This window comes from Trichechus manatus, unplaced genomic scaffold (assembly GCF_000243295.1).
Source record: "Trichechus manatus latirostris isolate Lorelei unplaced genomic scaffold, TriManLat1.0 scaffold00054, whole genome shotgun sequence".
Lineage (NCBI taxonomy): Eukaryota > Metazoa > Chordata > Mammalia > Sirenia > Trichechidae > Trichechus > Trichechus manatus.
The window spans coordinates 2,103,162-2,123,586 of record NW_004443990.1 but is presented as its reverse complement, the minus strand read 5'-3'; the positions used below and the strand labels follow the sequence as shown (position 1 = coordinate 2,123,586).

The 20,425-nt window shown below is 35.5% G+C and overlaps 1 protein-coding gene across 3 annotated transcripts in view; it reads right to left on the bottom strand.

The window, feature by feature from the left end:
* BCAS3 (BCAS3 microtubule associated cell migration factor) overlaps window positions 1–20,425 on the bottom strand; it is a 641,765-nt gene that overhangs the window by 368,074 nt on the left and 253,266 nt on the right. For all 3 annotated transcript variants that reach the window (XR_002824359.1, XM_012555963.2, XM_012555964.2), the window contains exons 14-15: window positions 16,978–17,111; window positions 4,038–4,302 (exon numbers count right to left, since the gene is read on the bottom strand). Coding sequence is in view for 2 of the 3 variants with exons in the window: in XM_012555963.2 (XP_012411417.1) it covers window positions 4,038–4,302; window positions 16,978–17,111 (399 nt within the window). In the remaining variant the exon portion in view is untranslated. The remainder of the gene's footprint in view (window positions 1–4,037; window positions 4,303–16,977; window positions 17,112–20,425) is intronic.

Here is a 20,425-nt window from a genome sequence, read left to right as displayed (position 1 = left end):
TTTCAAGATACATATTTCATACATAATATGATAAAAAGTCATTTGCAGTTTTTACTGGCAACAAAGTCATACTGCTAATATTACTGTGATAAGTTGTCTACATTCATAATACAAAGAAATGCTTAATTTAGTTAGAGGAAAGTGAATATAAAGAGTTTTTTTCCTGTCCATGTTCAAAGACCCTAAGTTAAGATCTCCTCATCGAGACGAAGGTCCAGACAACAAGACAGAAAATGAAAGAGATATTTAGAAAGTATATATTTAAAATAAATAAACACCCTTCACTAAGTAAAAAACATGGCAGACAGATAAAATAATCCTAACCTAAACTGGACTGGCTCCAAGGAATAAAAAGGAAATACCCCTATATCAACTGTTATTTAACAGTTTCCTTTACTTTTCTAAAAAGAGCACAAACAAACAACTGTAATACCGCCAAAGCATGATTCATTTTCAAGATGAAACCCTCCCTGTTCAAAGGTTTACATTGTTTTTGACCAGCATCAGACTGTTTACCCACACAAACTGTAAATACATCGTTTTTAGAACTAACCAATACAATTCCCATTTTGTTTTGACATGAAAGTACAAGAAAAACATGAAGAAAAATGACCATCACTCCAATGTCTGTACTTCAAAAATGAAAAAAACTACAGAGTAATGGGATCAAATTCTTGAGATAACAAAAATTTAACACATGTTAAAGGAAATCTTACAATTAAGTACTACAATACTGTCAAAATGTCTTAAATCTCCTACTTGAGACTTCTTCTGTTAGCTTTCTACAAAAATATGAAGAATGGAATTGTTGGATCAATGTGTCAATATTATTCATCAATTGTAACTAATGTACCATAGGAATGCGAGACGTTTAACAGGAGAAACAAAGTGTGGTGGGGGGGGGGGATATAGTGAAAGTTTCTGTACTTTCTGCACAATTTTTTATAAACCTAAAACTGCTCCAAAAAATAAAGTTTATTAACAAAAGTATGAAGACAGTTGTGAAAGCAACAAAGCTAAGAAAAAACAGTATATTTTAACTCAGAAATCCAGTACTGCTCTTCAACTATTTATCCTTTTATTGTTAGCTGACAACGAGTCAATTCCAACTCATGAAGACCCCATACATGCAGGGTAGAAATGCTCCATAAGGTTTTCAAGGCTGTGACCAGTTGGGAGAAGACTGCCAGGCCTGTCTTCCAAGGCGCTTCTGGGTGGGTTCAAACCTCCAGACTTTCAGCTAGTAGTCGAGTGCTTAACCATTTGTGCTACTCAGGGACACCTATTTACAAATGACAAAATTCTTCATTGATTGGCACTTTGCACCCTTCAACAAAAGATATACTAAAAGTTATTTGTAGACAGTCATTTAATGTCTGTCTTTGCCCCTGAAGTAGAAGATTCATGAGGGCATGGATGACCTTAATTTTGTGCCCAAAGGATAGCACAACACCTGGTATGTAGTTTGCTTAATAGGACAGAAAGAACATGAAGAAAAAAGAAGCTCAAAAGAATATTCTATGAAGATGTATAAACGAAAAGAGTATATATTCTTCTTAACTGTTCAACTAATACCTCTATGGTTTCTCTTGTTGACCTAGCTGCCCCACATGCACACTGAATCTTTATGTATAAAGTATTTGGTAAAATTTAAGGTAAGAGAAATATTTAACACATAAAGAGAAAAGTCCTCAAAGAACCTATAGTATATACTTATTATGGACTGAACTGTGCCCCAAAAAATGTTATCAATTTGGCTAGGCCATGATTCCCCAGTACTGTATGATTGTCCACCATTATGTCATCTGATGTGATTTGTCTATGTGTTGTAAATCCTATCACTATGATGTTAATGATACAGATTAGTGGAAGTTATGTTGATGAGATCAACAAGACTGTGTCTTAAGCCAATCTCTTTTGAGATATAAAAGAGAGAAATGAGCAGAGAGACATGGGGGAACTTCATACCACCAAGAAAGCAGTGCTGGGAGCAGAACACATCCTTTGGACCCATGGTTCCTGTCCGGAGAAGCTCCCAGACTAAGGAAAGACTGATGACGAGGACCTTCCTCCAGAGTCAACAAAAAGAGAAAGACTTACCCTGGATCTGGCGCCCTGAATTCAGACTTCTATCCTAGCTGACTGTGAGAGAATAAACTTCTCTTTCTTAAAACCGTCCACTTGTGGTATTTCTCTTATAGCAGCACTAGATACCTAACACAATACCTAAATACACAACAAAAAAATTTACACCAAAAAAATGTAAATAGTTATTTCTTTTTTAAAACAATAGTTATTTCTTGCAAATGGCTGAAAATATTAAAAAATTATATCTTTCTAAACTTTTTTTTTTAATTCTAAGTAATTTTTAAAGTGACAATTCATCTAGGACTGATTCTAAAAAGTTTTCAAACTTGAAGACCATGGGTCACTAGTTAAGTTAAATACATATAACTTTTTCTTATATTATAAGAACAATAGGGCCAAAGAATAAAGCATGATTTCAGAAGAAAATGGAAATCCAATTTTTCTGAGTTACACTATTTCTCCGTGGTATTCCATTTACCTATACATATTTTTTCAGCCTACCTTAAAACTTCCTACAGAAAATATATATCTGGAATTCAATAGGTATTGCAAAAGAATATGTTTTCAAGCAGAAGTTAAAACAAATACGGATTCTTTTCTGTGGTGGCCATAATCCCCATATATAAAATTCTCTATTCTTGAAAAGAACATAAGATGGTCATCAATCAAGAAGAATCTGCAATGCTCTAGAAAAAGTGTCATCTAATGTCAACCAACTTTTTCAGTCTCTCTGATGGGAATGAAATGGTATAGCCACTTTGGTGGTGTCTACAAATTTAAGACTTACATACATTATGACCTAGCATTTTCACTCAAATGAGTACACCAAGTAACAAGTTCAAAACTGTTCTTTGAACCATTATACATAATAATCCCAAACTGGAAACCACTCAAATGTACAATGGGATATGTAACAGTAATGAAAATAAATTAACTACAACTACATGCTTTATGTGATACAACATGAGTGAATCTCAAACATAATGTTAAAAGACAAGAACCTAAAGGTAAAAGAATACATAGTCTATGATTCCATTTGTGAAACAACAGTGTTTAAGGATACTTCCTTTGGATCAGAACTATTTTTAAAAAGTAAGGAAGTGATTAACATAAAAGTCATAATCATGATTTACATAAATGGAGAGGTGCACAAAGGAGGAATTCTGTTAACATTTTATTTCTCAATTGGGCTGATAGTTGCACAACTATTTGCTCTGAGATAAAATTACTGAGCTATGAACATTTTTTGCAATTTATTAGCAGAAATCCTGCTACTGTCGCTGTTACTTGTCATCAAGTCAATTCTGACTTACGGTGACCCCACGTGTGCAGACTAGAGCTGTTCCATAAGATATTCAAGGCTGTGACCTTTTGGAAGCAGATCACCACGCCTGTCTTACAAGGCACTTTTGGGTAGGTTTGAACAGCCAACTTTTTGGCTAGTAGTTGAGTACTTAACGGTTTGAACCACCCACAGGGAGATACTTTAAAATGAAATATAATGTTGCTCTATCTAAAAATATACATGACTTATGAGTATTCTTCTCTAACAATAAATATTTCTTAATGAGCTATAGTACTAGACCTCTCTAACAATTAATATTTCTTAAGAGACTATAGTACTGACCTTGGCTAAAAATAGTATGTTTTAGAAGAAACAGAATTCTTCTAAGATGTTCAGCTATGAAAACAGTCTCAAACTTTATATTCCATAAATATGATACAAGGTACCCCTTATATACTGAAAAAGTTAGGGAGGTCACCATTACCATATTAGCCTCAATTTATTAAATGATTTAATAAACTAAGAATGTTCCAAAATGAGCCTAATATATTATCTATGCATGAACAGAATAAAATAAATGTTTCTTTTTACCCCAAATCTATAAATTAAGATCAGAGGGAAAGAGGATTGTAAGGGATAGTGAGAGAGAGAAAATTAAGTTTACCATGCAAAGGTGAGCCAGACGGGCTGCTCGATAGGCCTGGAACAGGACTACAGCGGCCCCCTTGCTTAGACGTCAGTTCTTGTTCAATCTCTTCCAGCCCAGCACTTTTCTGGAAACGGCTCATGCGATTCACTACTCGTGGTGACATATGTGTACGAACACAAGGCTGGCCACCGTAAGGGTTGATGGGGAAAACATGGGAAGTCCCCCGGAGCGTACTGACCACAACCCAGCGACAGTCATGACTGAAGCAGATATCTTGTACCTAAAAATAAGATAAAGAGAGATACAACAATGGATGACACTACTTGCATTCATCTAAGAATATCACATATCACCAAACAGGATTAGAAATGGTTGCCTCACTGGCAAATTTACCTAAGGTCAGGTTATAAAGAAATTTTATTCTATAATTGTTTCACATTAATGCTAATTATGATGGTTAATGTTATATGTCATATGTCAACTTGCCTAGGTTATTACTCTCAGTGGTTTGACAGACACTATGTAATCACCTTCCATTTTGGATCTGATGTAAGCAGCCAATCAGTTGAAAGGAGAGTTTCCTTGAGGGTATGGCCAGTACATAAACGGATGTTCTGGCAAAGCTCACTCTCTTTCTGAACTCTTCTCCAGTTCTTGGGATGTAAGCCTGCTGCCAAAATCCGCACAACCCTGTGAGCCAGCAGAGGTCTCCAGCCTGCCGTATGACCTATACATTTTGGGATCCTCAGCCTCTGCAACCACATGAGCCAGTACAGGTCTTCAGCCTGTTGCCTGACACACGGATTTAGGACTTGCCAGCCCCCACAACTGCATGAGCCATTTCCTTGAAGTAAATTTCTCTTGATGTGTATCTATACGCTTCACTGATTTTGCTCCTCTAGAGGACCCAGACTAAGACGCTAATCAAAACTCCTCATCAGAATTTGAAAAGATTTAGAGCAGGTTTTGAATTATGTCCCCTGTTGCAGAGAGTGCCAATTCAAAAAACAGAACCTACGCAGTTTCAACCTATCGGCCTATAGAACTATGAGCCATGATACGAGTCAGGTCATTCAACAAATATCTTTGGGTACTATGCTAAGCACTAGGAACAAAGAGGTGAAAAAGAAATAATCCTTGTGCTCAGAGAATAATAGGAAGAAAAAACATGTAAAAAATTTATGATACTTCATTGTAAGATTACTGCTAGACAAATATCTCATTATCAATATATGGATAAACCTAAAATTCAACTACATGTCTACCTATTTTGACCGTGACATGTCCAAATGAGATGTTAATGTCATTATTAAACAATCTCCTGAAAGCTGAGAAATTTAACTTCCAGGAATTCTAGTATTATGAATAAAATGTCATTCCACAAGTACTTTAACCTTTGTAGTTTAGTTGGAAAGGAACCCTGGTGGCGCAGTGGTTAAAGTGCATGGCTGCTAATCAAAAGGTCAGCAGTTTGAACCCACCAGTTGCTCCACAGGAGAAAGATGTAGCAGTCAGCTTCCATAAAGATTTCAGCTGTGGAAAGCCTATAGGGCAGCTCTACTCTGTCCTATAGGGTTGCTATGAGTTAGAAGCAACTCAATGGCAATATTTTAGATTATTCGGAATTGACTTGATAGCAACTAACAACAACAGTTTGCCTACACTGCAGAAGTGGTGCAGTGGTAGAATTCTCACTTTCCACGTGTGAAAACAGGTTAATGGTGATGGTTGAAGAATGTGATTAACATAATTAATGTCAATGAACTGTACATGTGATAACTGTTGGAATGTCAAGTGTTTTGATACATGTGTATTTACCACAATAAAAAAAAAAGTTAATAAATTTTAAAAAAAAGAAAAGCAGGAGGAAGGGAAGGGGTAGGAGAAAGAAAACTGAAAACAGAAGCAAGAGAACAGAAATACAATATAAGAAAAATTCAATATATTATCAAATGCATTTCTACATACCAGAATCCGGTACATAAAGGAAAATGTCTTTAGGCTTACAGAGTAATTTGTGTTCCATTCAGAGTGGGACTGAACCACGTTATTTAGAAACCTTTTGCCAAAACACTTATAATCAAGAACACTGCCCAGTCTGTAAACGAAAACGAGTTTCCTTCTTTTATTTTAGGAATACTTCTGATATGAGGTGGGTTAACAATTACTATCAAGGCAGGAAGACAGAACTCCACCTAACTGCTTACTTACAAAACTGCTGTTAGAGAAGTGATTCTTCTCTCTGACCCTGCAGGCCTATCAGCACACACAAATGAGCAGAGAAAGGTTACTGAAGCTATTAGCTATCAAGAGAACTAGAGAAAGTTTAATCCTTTAGATGACAGTACAGAGGATGGCAAGTTGCCTACACATCATATGCAAAATGATATAATGGTTGGTATATCAAACTAACTGGATGGTTTTTCAAACATTATTAAATACGAAACAGATTACACAGACTGTCAAACTAGTAATAAAGTGATGACATCACCTGGATGGTTTTCGGCCTCAATTTTGGAAAGGTATCATCTGCTAGTAAACATTTTCTCAACAGAAAACAGGACAGGTAGATGGGAGTTTTACCTCTGATTTAATTCTCAGTATTAAATATCATGGGAAATCACATTTACTATGTACAGGTTATGTAATTATGATACACAAAGTTAAACAAGTGCAAGTACCTCTCACTATCCAAACTCCTGCTTTCAAATTCAGGAAGCAAACTAATTTTTTTTTTATTGTTATGCTTTAAGTGAAAGTTTACAATTCAAGTTAGTCTCTCATACAAACATTTATACATAATTGTTTTGTGACCCTAGTTTCTCTCCCTATACTGTGACAGTGAAGTATTTTTATAAGTACCACCAAGACAATTTTTCTACATATTGCTGTAAAACAAATTAGCATACTGTGCTTATGAAAATACCTCGCGTGGGAAGGGAGCAGTTGGCAAACAAACATAGAAGGCGTGTTATTTGCATAAAAATATGGGAATCTTTAGGGGAGCAGATTGCCACATCTTTCTCCTGTGGAGTGGATGGTGGGTTTGAACTGCCAACCTTTGGGTTAGCAGTCAAGTGCCGAACTACTGTGCCACCAGAGCTCCTGTATCATATAATACAGACATACATATATAGCCATACACAGAAACATGGCCACACACACATATAATTTTACATTAGAGAGCTATACATGCGGTTCTGTAAGTTACACTTTTCCCTAAACAATATGTAAATAAATACAAATCTATGGTATAATTTTAAATTTAAGTGGCTGCATTGAATTATTTTCTGAGAATAACCATAATAAATCAAACCCCTACTGTAACACATTTAGTTACTTATAATTTTTACTTTTTTTTTAAGGCTAAGTTAAATATTTGAATATTGGCACTCTTTCTTGTCCACTTTTCAGCATAAATTCCTAGAAATGGAGTTGCTAGTTCAGAAGGCATACACATATATATTTTAATACATATGGCCTAACAGTCCTCTAAAGTATCTATAGCAATTAAGATCAGAAACCAGTCAGTTTGAAATGTAAAATAATCTATAAGCTTAAATATTATAAAAGATGTGAAAACACATGCAAATAGTGCTAAAAGATCTTACATGTTATTACAGGCTCTACCTATAGCCTGTATATATCATAGTAAATGTACCTACAGACATAATACCTGACTCTCTATGGCCAAGGAAGAATTTGTTAATGACTCTGTGCCTTAAGTTACTACATTTGTAAAATGAGAATAATAACAATACCAATCTCATGGGATTGTTAGGAATTAATGAATTATAAGTAATGAAATATAAGTATAGAATAGTGCCTGACACTTAGCAAGCACTGTACAAAGATATTTTCTATTATAATCATTATTACTATAAAAATAAATCCCAAATTTGTCCAAATGTCATTGTTTTCACTACTACCAACACTGACTAAGCCACTATCATCTCTCCACCAGGTTACTACATTAATTTATTAGACTCTTAATTTGAGACCACCTGTAAGCAACACACAGTGGTTAAGAGCTACGGTGGCTAACTAAAAGGTCAGCAGTTTGAATCTACCAGCTGCTCCTTGGAATCCCTATGGAGCAGTTCTACTCTGTCCTACAGGGTTACTACGAGTTGGAATTGACTCGAAGGCAATGGGTTTTTTTGGGGGGGAGGGGGTATAGGCAACAAAAGAAAGAGTAGATAAATTGAAATTCTTCAAAATAAAAAACTTTTGTGTATCAAAGGACACTATAAAGATAGTAAAAAGACAATCCACTGAATGGGAGAAAATATTTGCAAATCATATATGTGAAAAGGGTACAGTATCTAGAATATACAAAGAATTGTTAATACTGAACAATGTAAAGACAAATAACCCAATAAAAATATGAGCAAAGGATCTGAAGTGATATTTCTCCCAAGAAGATATACAAATGGCGGCCGATAACGAAAAAACCAAACTCATTGTCATGAAGTTGATTCCGACTCATAGCAACCTTACAGGCCACAATAGAACTGCCCCATACGGTTTCCAAGGAGCACCTGGTGGATTCGAACTGCTGACTTTTTGGTTAGCAGCCGTAGTTCTTAACCACTACACCACCAGGGTTTCCCAAATGGCCAATAAGCACATGAAAAGATGCTCAACATCATTATTGCTGTTGCTGTTAGCTGCCATTGAGTCAGCCCCCGACATATAGCAACACCGTGCACAACAGAATGAAATACTGTCTGGTCCTGCACCATCCCCATGATTGTTTGCAAATCAGACTGTTGTGATCCATAGGTTTTTCACTGGCTGATTTTTGGGAGTAGATCACCAGGCCTTTCTTCCTAGTCCATATTAATCTGAAAGTTGTGCTGAAACCTGTTCAGCATCACAGGAACACACAAGCCTCCACTGACAGACGGGTGGTGGCCGTGCATGAAGTGTACTGACCAGAAATCAAACCTGGGCCTCCTGCAATGGGAGGCGAGAATTCTACCACTGTACACTACTATCCACTAAATGCTACAGTGGGGTAATAACGTACAGGAGTAGCGGGGACAGTGCAGAGGGCATGGTCAGACCAACTCAGGGGTGGGGAGTCAGAAGACTTTATGGAGGGGGTGGTCCCCACTGACCTAAGTCTAGGAATAATGTATGGGTGTGGTGCCGTAGGCACATCAGGAGTGGGAAGAGTGCCCTAGGAAGAAGGAACTGCACAGGCAAAGGTAGTGAGGTACAAAGAAGCCTGACCTGGAGGGATACTCTCAGGCAGTACAGCAATGCTGGCATATGGGATAGGTGTCAGGCTGGGGGCAGTTCTCAGTGCCCAGGGAGCAAACCCCAACATCGTACCAAGTGAGAGTATAAAACATTTTCCATAATTTATACTGTGAATCCTGCACAGGCAGGGAGTGTACATTACAAGCAAGTACCTATCTTCCTACATATCGTACCTCCATGTTTTATGATTCCATTTATATGAAATGTCCAGAAGAGGCAAAACCATAGAGACAGAAAGTAGATTAGTAATTGCCAAGGGATGGGAGGAGGACAAATGGAGATTTCTTTTTGGGGTGATAAATATGTTCTGGAATTAGACTGTAGGGATTGAAAGAAAATTTTGTGAACATACTAAAAACAACTGAATTGTATGCTTAAAAAGGTGAACTTTATGGTAGGTGAATTATGTTTCAATAAAGCTTTTTCTTTAAATGAAAGGAACATTAACTAGATAGTTTGCTGAACGGGAAGTTCCACAGCCTCTTTTTATAGTTTGTGGTTTCATTTAATTAGCCCCTCAAAGTTTCTTAGAGATGCCTCCGCTATCCTGTGCTCAAAGGAAGATAACCAGCTGCTAGGAAATCTAAACTAGCATTTTATCTGTGCCCATCTTCACTCACTTCACATCTGGGGTTGAGTTAAACAAGTGACTTGAATATAATATTGGTAAGAAGTATAACCAGATGTTCTCATTAAATAGTTTCCCTTCATTGAGCATAAAAGTATAGGATAGAAAGACAGAAAACCTCAAGCCAACAGAACCTAACTCAGTCTAAAAATCTGCATTAGGACACTCAAAATGATCAATTTAGAGTTTTAGATGCACAAAGTCAGAGTATTAACTAATAATAAAAATGAAAAAATACACAGTGCTTTACTAAAATTTTGCAAATTTACATTAGATTATATAATTTACTGTTCCTTAAATGGTTCCTGTATTATCTGGCATATTTATAACATCTCTCACTTGCTTTTCATTATAATACTATAAAATTTGGCTATCAGAAACCAATTAGTCCCCTTGAAAGCTAATACATTTATCCATACTGTTAATCATATTCCAGTAATTATTTATTATACAAATATTATTTAGGCAATCTGATGTATCCATTTTAAATATACTATTGATCTGAGAATCCAAAAATACAGTATTTGGAACAACAAAAATCTAAGATGGCAGACATACATACTCATGCAGAACACATAATTTCTAAATAGTGTTTTCAATTATGTACAATATTTTATCAAAACCAAAAAGCACATTTAATTCACAAAATGGAATGAATTCAAGTACATATGAAAAATGAAAATTTGAACACTAGAATTTAATGTTGCTACATTTAAGCTTTCCACGGATAGCAAAAATGGTTAAGTGTCTGACTACTAGCTAAAAGGTTGGGGCGGTTTGAACCTACCTGGAAGCACCCCAGAAGACAGGCCTGGCAATCTGCTTCAAAAGGTCACAGCCTTGAAAACCCTATGGAGCAGTTCCATTCTGCACACATGGGGTTGTCAAGAGCCAGAATTGACCTGACAGCAACAACAACCACCAGGCAGCTTCAACAATTAACAATTCATTATACAAACTAGTCTTATATATCACCCCACTGTATTATTTTGGCCAGTATAAGTTCATTACATTTCCACATGAATTTTAGAATTAGCTTGTCAATTGTACCCAAAAATGCCTGCTGAGATATTAATGGGGATTTTACTGAATCTATAGATCAAACCGGAGAGAAATAATATCATAACAATGAAGGGTGTTCCAGACCACAAACATGGTTTAATGTTCCATTTATTTAGGTCTTCTTTAATATCTTTCAGCTATGTTTTTATAGTTTTCTGTATACAAGCTTTGCACATTATACGTTAGTATTCATGTTTTTAAATGTATTGTTGTGACTATGTAGAAGTCTAATTTTTGTATACGGATCTAGTATTCTGCAACATTATTAAAATCACTTATTAGTTCTAATGTTTTTGTAGAATCCATCAGATTTTCTACATAAAAAATCAAGTCATCTTTGAATAAAGACACTTTTACTTCTTCGTTTCTGATCAAGATTGTGGTTCTATACCTAGCCTCCTCACAAGCGTCCACTGATCAATGAATATTCGATCAGATGAATACTCAAAGAGGACCCTCTGAGATCTCTGGGGTTCTGTTCTCTTCTCTTGCAGCTCCCTTCTCTCTGGTACTCTGTCCAAAGGCTCTATTTCCTTGGTCTCCCTGTACTTTCAGTTCCATCTCATTAATTCAAGAAGTCTGTGGCTCCACCTGAGTTCTCCGTCCCAGGAACACGTCCTGAAAACTCAAGACAGTAAACTGGGACACTTATCATTTGGTTCCCATCTTTCAGGGATCACTATATATCACTGCCTCACATACAGTGTCTGGAAAACTACTGTTTTTTTCATTGCTTCATTGTTTCCATCAGGAGGGTACATCTAGGCCCTCCCAGAAGTGGAGGCTCTAATATTGACTTTTCATTTGGCATTAACTGTTCCAGGACTATTGCTGAATGTTTGACATACATTATTTCTGATAATTCCTCAAACCTACCCTACGAAATTGGTATTAGCTCCATTGTAGAGATGAGTAAATTGGGGCTTGGGAAAGTAGATAACTTGTCCTTGGCTATAGAACTACTAAGCAGCATCCATGTAGAGAGAAGGGCTTGAGAGAGGGGGAAAGGAAAATGACTATTAATGAGTAAGGGGTTTATTTTGGTCATGATAAAAATTTCTGAAATTAGATAGTGGTGATGGTTGCATGACTCTGTGACTATACTAAAAACCAATGAATTGTATGCTGGAAAGGTATAATTTTTGTTATCTGAAATATACCTCAATAAAGTTTATATTTTTTCTAAAAAAAAAAAAAAAAATGAAGAAACCCACAGGACCCCAGGGTAATGCATAGGGTTGCCAGATTTACCAAATAAAAATACAGAAGGTCCAGTTAGCTGAATGTCAGTATAAGTATAAGCAGGCAATATTTGGGACATACTTATACTTCAAAAAAATTACTGGTTTTTATCTGAAATAACCATCAAATAAAACCAAAAAATGAAACCTGTTGCCACCAAGTCACTTCCGACTCATAGTGACCTTACAGGACAGAGAAGAACTGCCCCACAGAGTTTCCAAGGAGTGGCTGGTAGATTCGAACTGCCGACCTTTTGGTTAGCAGTCAAGCTCTTAACCACTATACCATGAGGGTTTCCAACCACCAAATAGTATTAATTTAATAATATAACCAGATTTTTTTTCTCCCTTGATGATTAAAGATATTAATCATACTATTTTATAGTACTGCTCTGATAACAGTAAAAGTAATGCTGTTAGACACTTACGTCATTTATAGATGTTTCAAAGAAAGTTTGCCATTTACCAAAAGGAGCATGTTATTTACAAAAGTGACTGTGCTTGAGTGAGACATTATGGAGATACATTAACAAAACACTTGTAAGGTTTATAGCACATATGACTCTACCGTTAAAAATAAGGAATATTTTTCTTGCTGCATATGTGCTTTATGAGGAAAATTACTGTCAGATGCAGATGATATTCCAAGTCATAGGCCACAAAACAACTTAATTCAACATAATTAGATCCACATACTTGATTTTCTTTTCTTTGCCTGATTAAAGTACCCTCAGAGTTCCTAGAAAAATCCAGAATGACATAATTTTGAAAAGTACTAAAAAAGGCTAGATAGTTCACATGCCATATAGATTTCATCGTCAGTGCTGCATTCTATACATCAGTTCAAAACGATTTTCAGTAGAATCTTATAAAAATTAATTGTATAGTCCCTAAATGAGGTTCGTTAGATTTTTTTTTAATTTTATTTTTGTTGTTGGTGTTGAGAACATACACAGAACATACACCACTTCAATAATTTATAAATGTACAATTAAGTGACATTGATTACTGTATTTTTACGCAAATAATGTGCAGCTTCTATGTTTGTTTGCCAACCACACTCTCTTCCCCGCAACATATTTTCCTAAGCATATTATGCTAATTTTTTACAGTAACATGTTACAAAAAATGGCATAGTGGTGCTTATAAAAATACTTCGCAGGGGGAGGGAGCAGTTGGCAAGCAAATGTAGAAGGTGCGTGTTATTGTGTAAAAACAGGTACATTCTTCAAGTTGTGCAACCATTCTCACCCTCCTTTTCCAAATTGTTCCTCCGTCTAAGTTTCCTACTTAATCTTTTGAATTACTGTTGTCAATTTGATAGAACATAGATAGTTCCTAAAAGAGCACAATGCTCACAGCAGACATTCTTTACTGATTAAGCTGAACTATCGTTTGGTTTTAAGAAGACTTCACGGGATATTTTTGGTTTAAGGTTTAAAGATTATCTCAGGGCAATAGTTTTAGGGGTTCATCCAGCCTCCATTGGCTCCAGAAATGTGGATTCCATGAAAATTTTAAATTCTGTTCCCCCTTTTGATCAGGCAAGGGTCCTTACATATTGATGTTTGGTGTTTAGAAATTCCCGATCTTCTAGGGTATGACCTAGAGCAAAATCATTACAATAATTTCTATTTAGTTTTCTGGCCTGTCAAATGGGAATAACACTGACAGCAGCAAACATTTGCCAAGTACCTACCATATGTAAGGCACTGTTCTAAGGACAAGAGATAGGAAGAAGCTAAGCATGACTTCTGTATCCAGGTTGGAATGGTAGGTATATTAAAAGATAAACAGTGCAAATACACACAAGGTATTAAAAATCAGTTTTCAATGCTTAAAATATTCAAATACCAGGGAGTTACAGCCGAAGTAGAGAATACCAATGACCAGTACAGACTAGGTCAGGGTTTGTAAAAAGAGTTAAGAAACAAAATGCATTCAGCAATATACTGAATAATTAAATCTTGACCTCAAACATGCCATCTTGTTTAGCTCACATCTAATTTACAACTTACATACAAAAGAAACAAAATTAAATAGTGACTAAATCAACAGTATGCAAGTAGGTTGTGCCAGAAAGTAAGTGTTGAAAGAATGATAGAGATATGTCAAAAGAACACAGATGCCAAGTTAATGGCCTCCCAATGGCAAATCTGGGAAATCTTAAGCATTAAAACAAATAATGATAGCAGCGTATAATCCCAAACAGATCCACACCAAGGCACATTATAATCAAACTCTCGAGAACCAAAGATAAAGACAGAATCCTTAAAGCAGCAAGAGGGACGCAAATTGTCACGTACAAGGAATCCTCAATAAGATTAAGTGCCAATTTCTCCTCAGAAACCTTGGTGGCCAGAAAACAGTGGAATGACATATTTAAAGTGCTGAAAGAAAAAAACTGCCAACTAAGAATTTTTTATCTGACAAAACTGTCAAGAATGAGGGTGAAATTAAGACATTCCCAGATAAACAAAAGTTGTGGAAGTTTGTGATGACTGGTCTTGCACTGGAAGACATGCTAAAGGGAGTTCTTTTGGATAGAACTGAAAGGATGCTCTAGACAATAACTTAAAGATGTATGTAGAAAAGAAAGATCTCTGATAAAAGTAATCTCATGCACAAATGCAAGGGACAATTTTATGGTATCTTTGGTTACTAACTGTAAGGAGTTATATTCTACATGCAAAAGACAAATACAGAAAATATAATTATAAATTTATGTTAATGGGAAAATAATGTATAAAGATGTAATTTATGGTAACAACTACATAAGGTAGAAGGAGCAGATAGGAACAGAATTTTATATGTTACTAAAGTTAAGCTGGTATCAGTTTAAACTAGGTTGTTACAAATTAAGTTGTTAAATGTAATCCTCATGGTAACCACAAAGAAAATATCTAAAATATATACAAAAAAGGAAAACAGAAGGGATCAAAATGGTTCATTACCAAAAATCAACTGAACACAAATGATGGCAGTATTTGAAGAAACAAAGGACAAGAAGGTATAAGACATACAAAAAAATATATCAAAATGGTATAAGTCTTTCCTTATTGGCAATTACCTTAAACGTAAGTGGATTAAACATGCCAATCAAAAGACAGAGATTGGCAGAATGGATGAAAATGCATGACCCATCTACACACTATCTACATGAGACAGATCTTAGACCAACGACACAAATAAGTCTTCTCCATCCACAACGGGATAAAATTAGAAACTAATAGCAAAAGAAAAACTAGAAAATACACAGATATGTGGAAATTAAACAACACACTATTAAATAATCGATGGGTCAAGAAATAAATCAAGAGAGAAATCAGAAAATACTTAGGGTCAAATGAAAATGAAAGAACATATCAAAACTTATGCCAATAAGGCACAATTTATTATTTAAATGAAACCACAGTATTAATGGACACAGGCAAGTAGACAACCAATCAAAACATAAAATAACAAGTGCTATTATGCAGTTATAAAACAAGTGACACAAGGAAGGAAGAGATTAACTTTACCTGGATAAGAAAGAGAGGGAATAAGGTAATCTTAATATGAATATGCCATAAATGAAAAGCATAAATCATGATCCAAATAATACACTTCTAATCTGAAATTTTAATGGAAAGATCAGTTTCATTAAACTCGACAGAAACTGAAAAACATACTTAACCGTAGGCATTGTACAAATAAAAAATAAACAAGTATAATAAACACTCTATACCCTCAAGAAGGTTAATACATTGCAAGTATTCTTCCAGAGGGAAGAAATTAGGCATTGTACATGTGAGAACTTGAATATCACCATAATTAATCATAAATGAAATGAAATTTACATAAATGATAATTTGCCTGATGTGAACATTAGGAGAAATAAAAGATACTGCTTTAGTGACTAAAACTCAATTCTCTGGGTCTCTCTCACCCAGGAGCAGCTGGTTTGAATAAAATGCTCAATGGTGATAGCTTAGGAAACTTGTTCAGTGCCAAAAACTAAGATTTCCCAATTTAACTGCAGAATAAAATATCTGAGATGAAGAAAAACATGCAAACCCATTTTACATATGTAGCCTTTTCTGAACTGTAGCAATGGAAAACAACAAGGATGAAAAATTTAAGGTAGAGGTTTAATGATTCAAGATCTACGCATTTTAGTTAAAAGCTGACAAGTAAGTTCAAATAGGACTTATACTATAAAAATGCCAAGATTCTACTAATCAATAGATTAGGTTTTTCCTTATTATTACTTGGAAATAAAATTACATGCTATTAACAAGCAGGGAGATAGCAGTGGAGGGGAGAGTTGTTGTTTAAAGGGTGCAAAGTTTCTATTTGGGGTCATGAAAAAAGTTTTAGAAATAGTAGTGATGATTGCACAACATTGTGACTGTAATTAATGCACTGAATTGTATACTTTAAAATGGCAAGTTTTATGTTGCATATATTTTATAACAAAAAGAAAGAAACCTGGCTCTCCAAAGGAAAAACAAAAGCCCTGATTTGTAGCATTTGCTGATTTCCATTATGTAAATACTCCTACCATGAATGATTTTAACAATAAGGTGTTAACTTATTACTTGTGTATTTATTGGGTGAGAAATGTGATAAACACTTATTAATTATCCCACTCTATCATTGAGAATAATATTTTCTCACTAGCAATAACATTAATCTCCAATGTGATATAAATGAGTAGCTAGATCAGATGCCATATTGCACAAAGAAAAGGCCTTCTAAAAAAAGATAAACTTACTTTGGCTTCAGTTTCTCCCCTGTGCAGAGTATACAGATGATGGACAGCACTTTGTGATGAGGACCAAGGATGAGTCAGAATTTGGAAGACATGGAAGTCATGGCCAAGGGTGTCTGTTGTGACTAGAAGCATTCCTGGAAGACAAATAGCAAAGGGTAAAAATAAAAATGATTATGTATACGGATGAAATATTTTTAAATTATTGAGCATGCTTTAAAATATTAGCACAGGAAAAATATTACTGATGATGTAAAAAGCTTTCTAAAATAAAAAAATTAAAACAAAATGTTTTTTCCTATGCAAATACAAAATCTAATGCCACATCGATATACCAGCACAGTGAGAACACCAGATGTACAGGCATTATGACACATGGCTTTTTGAGATACAGGTTATTTTAAAAAAGATAACCATGGAATCAACAATAACAGACAAAAGAAAATAATAAAGAAAAAGGGTATGAAAATAATAATTGCTAACATGCATAGGCTTATGTATAAGCAATATTCCAAATTATTTCCATATGTTAAATAACAATACTCCTGTTGTTATATCACTTTTACAAATAAACAGAGGCACAAAGAGGTTAAGAAATCCTTGACACACAGCTAGGAATTAACAAAACAAGACTTGAAACTAGCAGATTAATTTGGTTTTGTATGGAAAAAAGACATGTTCAATCCTGTGTAGAAATGAGGAACTGAGAATGAAAAAATATATTGAAAATTATTTTTTTAAAAAACAATCTATGTCTTTTCCTCCTCAATAATATATAGCTAAGCTTTATTAGGAAAAGAAGTTTGTTTTAAGATCAGTTCACCAATTGTTTATACTAAAGAAGAGGATTACTTAGCTTCTATAATATCTGGCTTCATCTACGAATGTTATAAAACTGCTGAAAACAAATTTGACAGTCATTTTAATTTACTGTAAATTGATACTGTCTTACATCAAAGTAATGTGATAAATCATCTCACTTCCAGCATTGTGAGCTGGTTAAATAATTTTAACATGAAAATCAGATTATAAGAGCAGCTGTTAAAAGATGTATCACAATGCAATTTTAAATGTATCAGAGGTTTGAAGCCTATTTTTTAATGTCATTAGAACTAGAGTTGAGCACACAGATGAAAGAAAAATGTAGACAATAAAAACTTGCTGAGGTATTTAGAAAATCTGCAAGCATTTATTTAGTGCCTCTCATAGTCTGGGACTGTGTTACAGATAGATTATGACTAAGACATTGCCCTCAAAGAGCTCACAATCCAGTGGGGGTATAATAATAAAGGTACACTATGTACAAAGTACTATCGGAGAACACAGCAAGGAATATGTAACTCAGAGGATTTAAGAAAGGCTTCATGGAGGAGATGGCATACAATGTCACATGCAGATGAGGCAAAGGTGAGGAAAAGTATCCTAGAAGAGAAGAACAAGTAAAAGACACAGAAACAATAAATACTGTTTTGTTAGGTAATGGAAGGCTGGGTCAAATTGTGAAGGAGACTGGAAGGCCTGCTAAAAAAATAATGGTTAGATTCTCTGGTTCTAAAAAATACCACCTAGGCAGATTTTTTAAAATGCTTATTTCTGATCTCTTGTAACAGAGATGGTGATTCAGCAAGTCTGACAAGGGAGCCTCAATCTGCCCTTTAAAGAGTGACTCAGGTGATTATGAAATACATGATCGGGAACTGAGAGCCATCGACAATTTTTCAGCATGACTTGAAAGGGTTTAGAGAGGTAACTGAAATAAATACGGAAATTAAACTGAAGACACAGAACCAGAAAACTGACTTACACAAGTAAACTGCTAAGCACGGGCAAACAAAAATCTCAGTTGAAAAAGATGAACAAGAATAAACAGAAATATATTCTAGGTACCACAAAGAGAAAGCAGTCATGATCTTTTGTCAGAAATAATGCTGCCCAGATAAAACCCTCATCCCTCACTGAACTCTGCCTTTCTTTCCTTTCCTTATTCCTAATCTCATATTCTCACCATAAAATCGGTTTGTTACCTTTCTATTTCCATACAACTTTATAAACACCCTATTTCATACATGTAACAATGTATCAAAGCAACATACTTATGTATGTCTTCCTGAGGAGAACTGCCCTCCCTGAACACAATAAACATGCGTTCTTCTTTAACAAACAACATAGGCAATGACAATATGCAGGGTGTGTGTATGTATGGCATAATATAGGTGAATTTATCTAAATGAATTTTACCCTTTTATCATAGATGCATACACTTGTAAATTGCCACCCTCAAACATGAAAGCACAACTCTTAGTTACCTGGCGGCTCCCAATAATGCTAGAAATTCCTTGCGGAGCGCAAAGAGTACTGACCATATTGAGCAAAGGCTGAGCACCTAGAAAAAGTCTAGACGGATGAATAAGCATTTCAAATAGAAAGGGAACAGCTCCATTAAGGCACAGGAAGGAAACTTGTGAGCACATAAGTGAAATTACATAAAGGTTTGCAATTGAATATTTCTTGGTCTGAAACGGTAGGAATGCAAAGAAGTCCAACTGCTTTGCAGTGTTAACAGCCTTCGTTGAATGTGTTCTAGATCCTGGTGGATATGTGACTAGCAGGGAAAGATTTTATTCCTGAGTTTGCAGAGCATTCTAAAACAATTTTTATTTATTTTTTCCCATATAAAAATTTATACATAGTTATGTGACTCTAATTGGTCTCCCCATACTGTGACAGCACACTCCTCCCTTCCATCCTTGATACCCATGTCCATTCAACCAGCTTGTAACACTGTCTGCCTTCCCATCTCACCTCCTGACAGAAGATGCCCGTTTAGTCTCTTGCATCTATTTGACCTAAGAGGCACACTCCTCACAAGTATCACTTTATATCCCACGGTCCAGTTCAATCCCTGTCTGAAGAGTTGGCCTTGGAAGCTATTTTAGTTCTGGGCTCAGAGAGAATCCAGGGGTCATGCTTTCGGGGGTTCCTCCAGTCTCAGACCATTAAGTCTAGTCTTCTTACTAGAATTTGAGTTCTGCACCCCACCTTTCTCCTGCTCCATCCCAGACTCTCTATTGTGTTCCCTGTCAGGGTGGTCATCGGTGGTAGCCAGGCACCATCTAGTTCTTCTGGTCTCAGGCTGATGAAGTCTCTGGTTTATGTGGCCCTTTCAGTCTCTTGGGCTACTACTTTCCTTGTATTTTTGGTGTTCTTCATTCTCCTTTATTCCATGTGGTTGGTACCAATTGATGCATCTTAGATGGCCGCTTGCAAGCTTTTAAGACCCCAGACACCACTCACCAAAGTAGGATGCATTTTCTTTTCTTTTCTTTTTTTTATTGTACTTCAGGTGAAGGCGTACAGAACAAATAGTTTCTCATGAAACAGTAGTACACATATTGTTTTATGACATTGGTTAACAACCCCACAACATGTCAACCCTCTAACTTCTCAACCT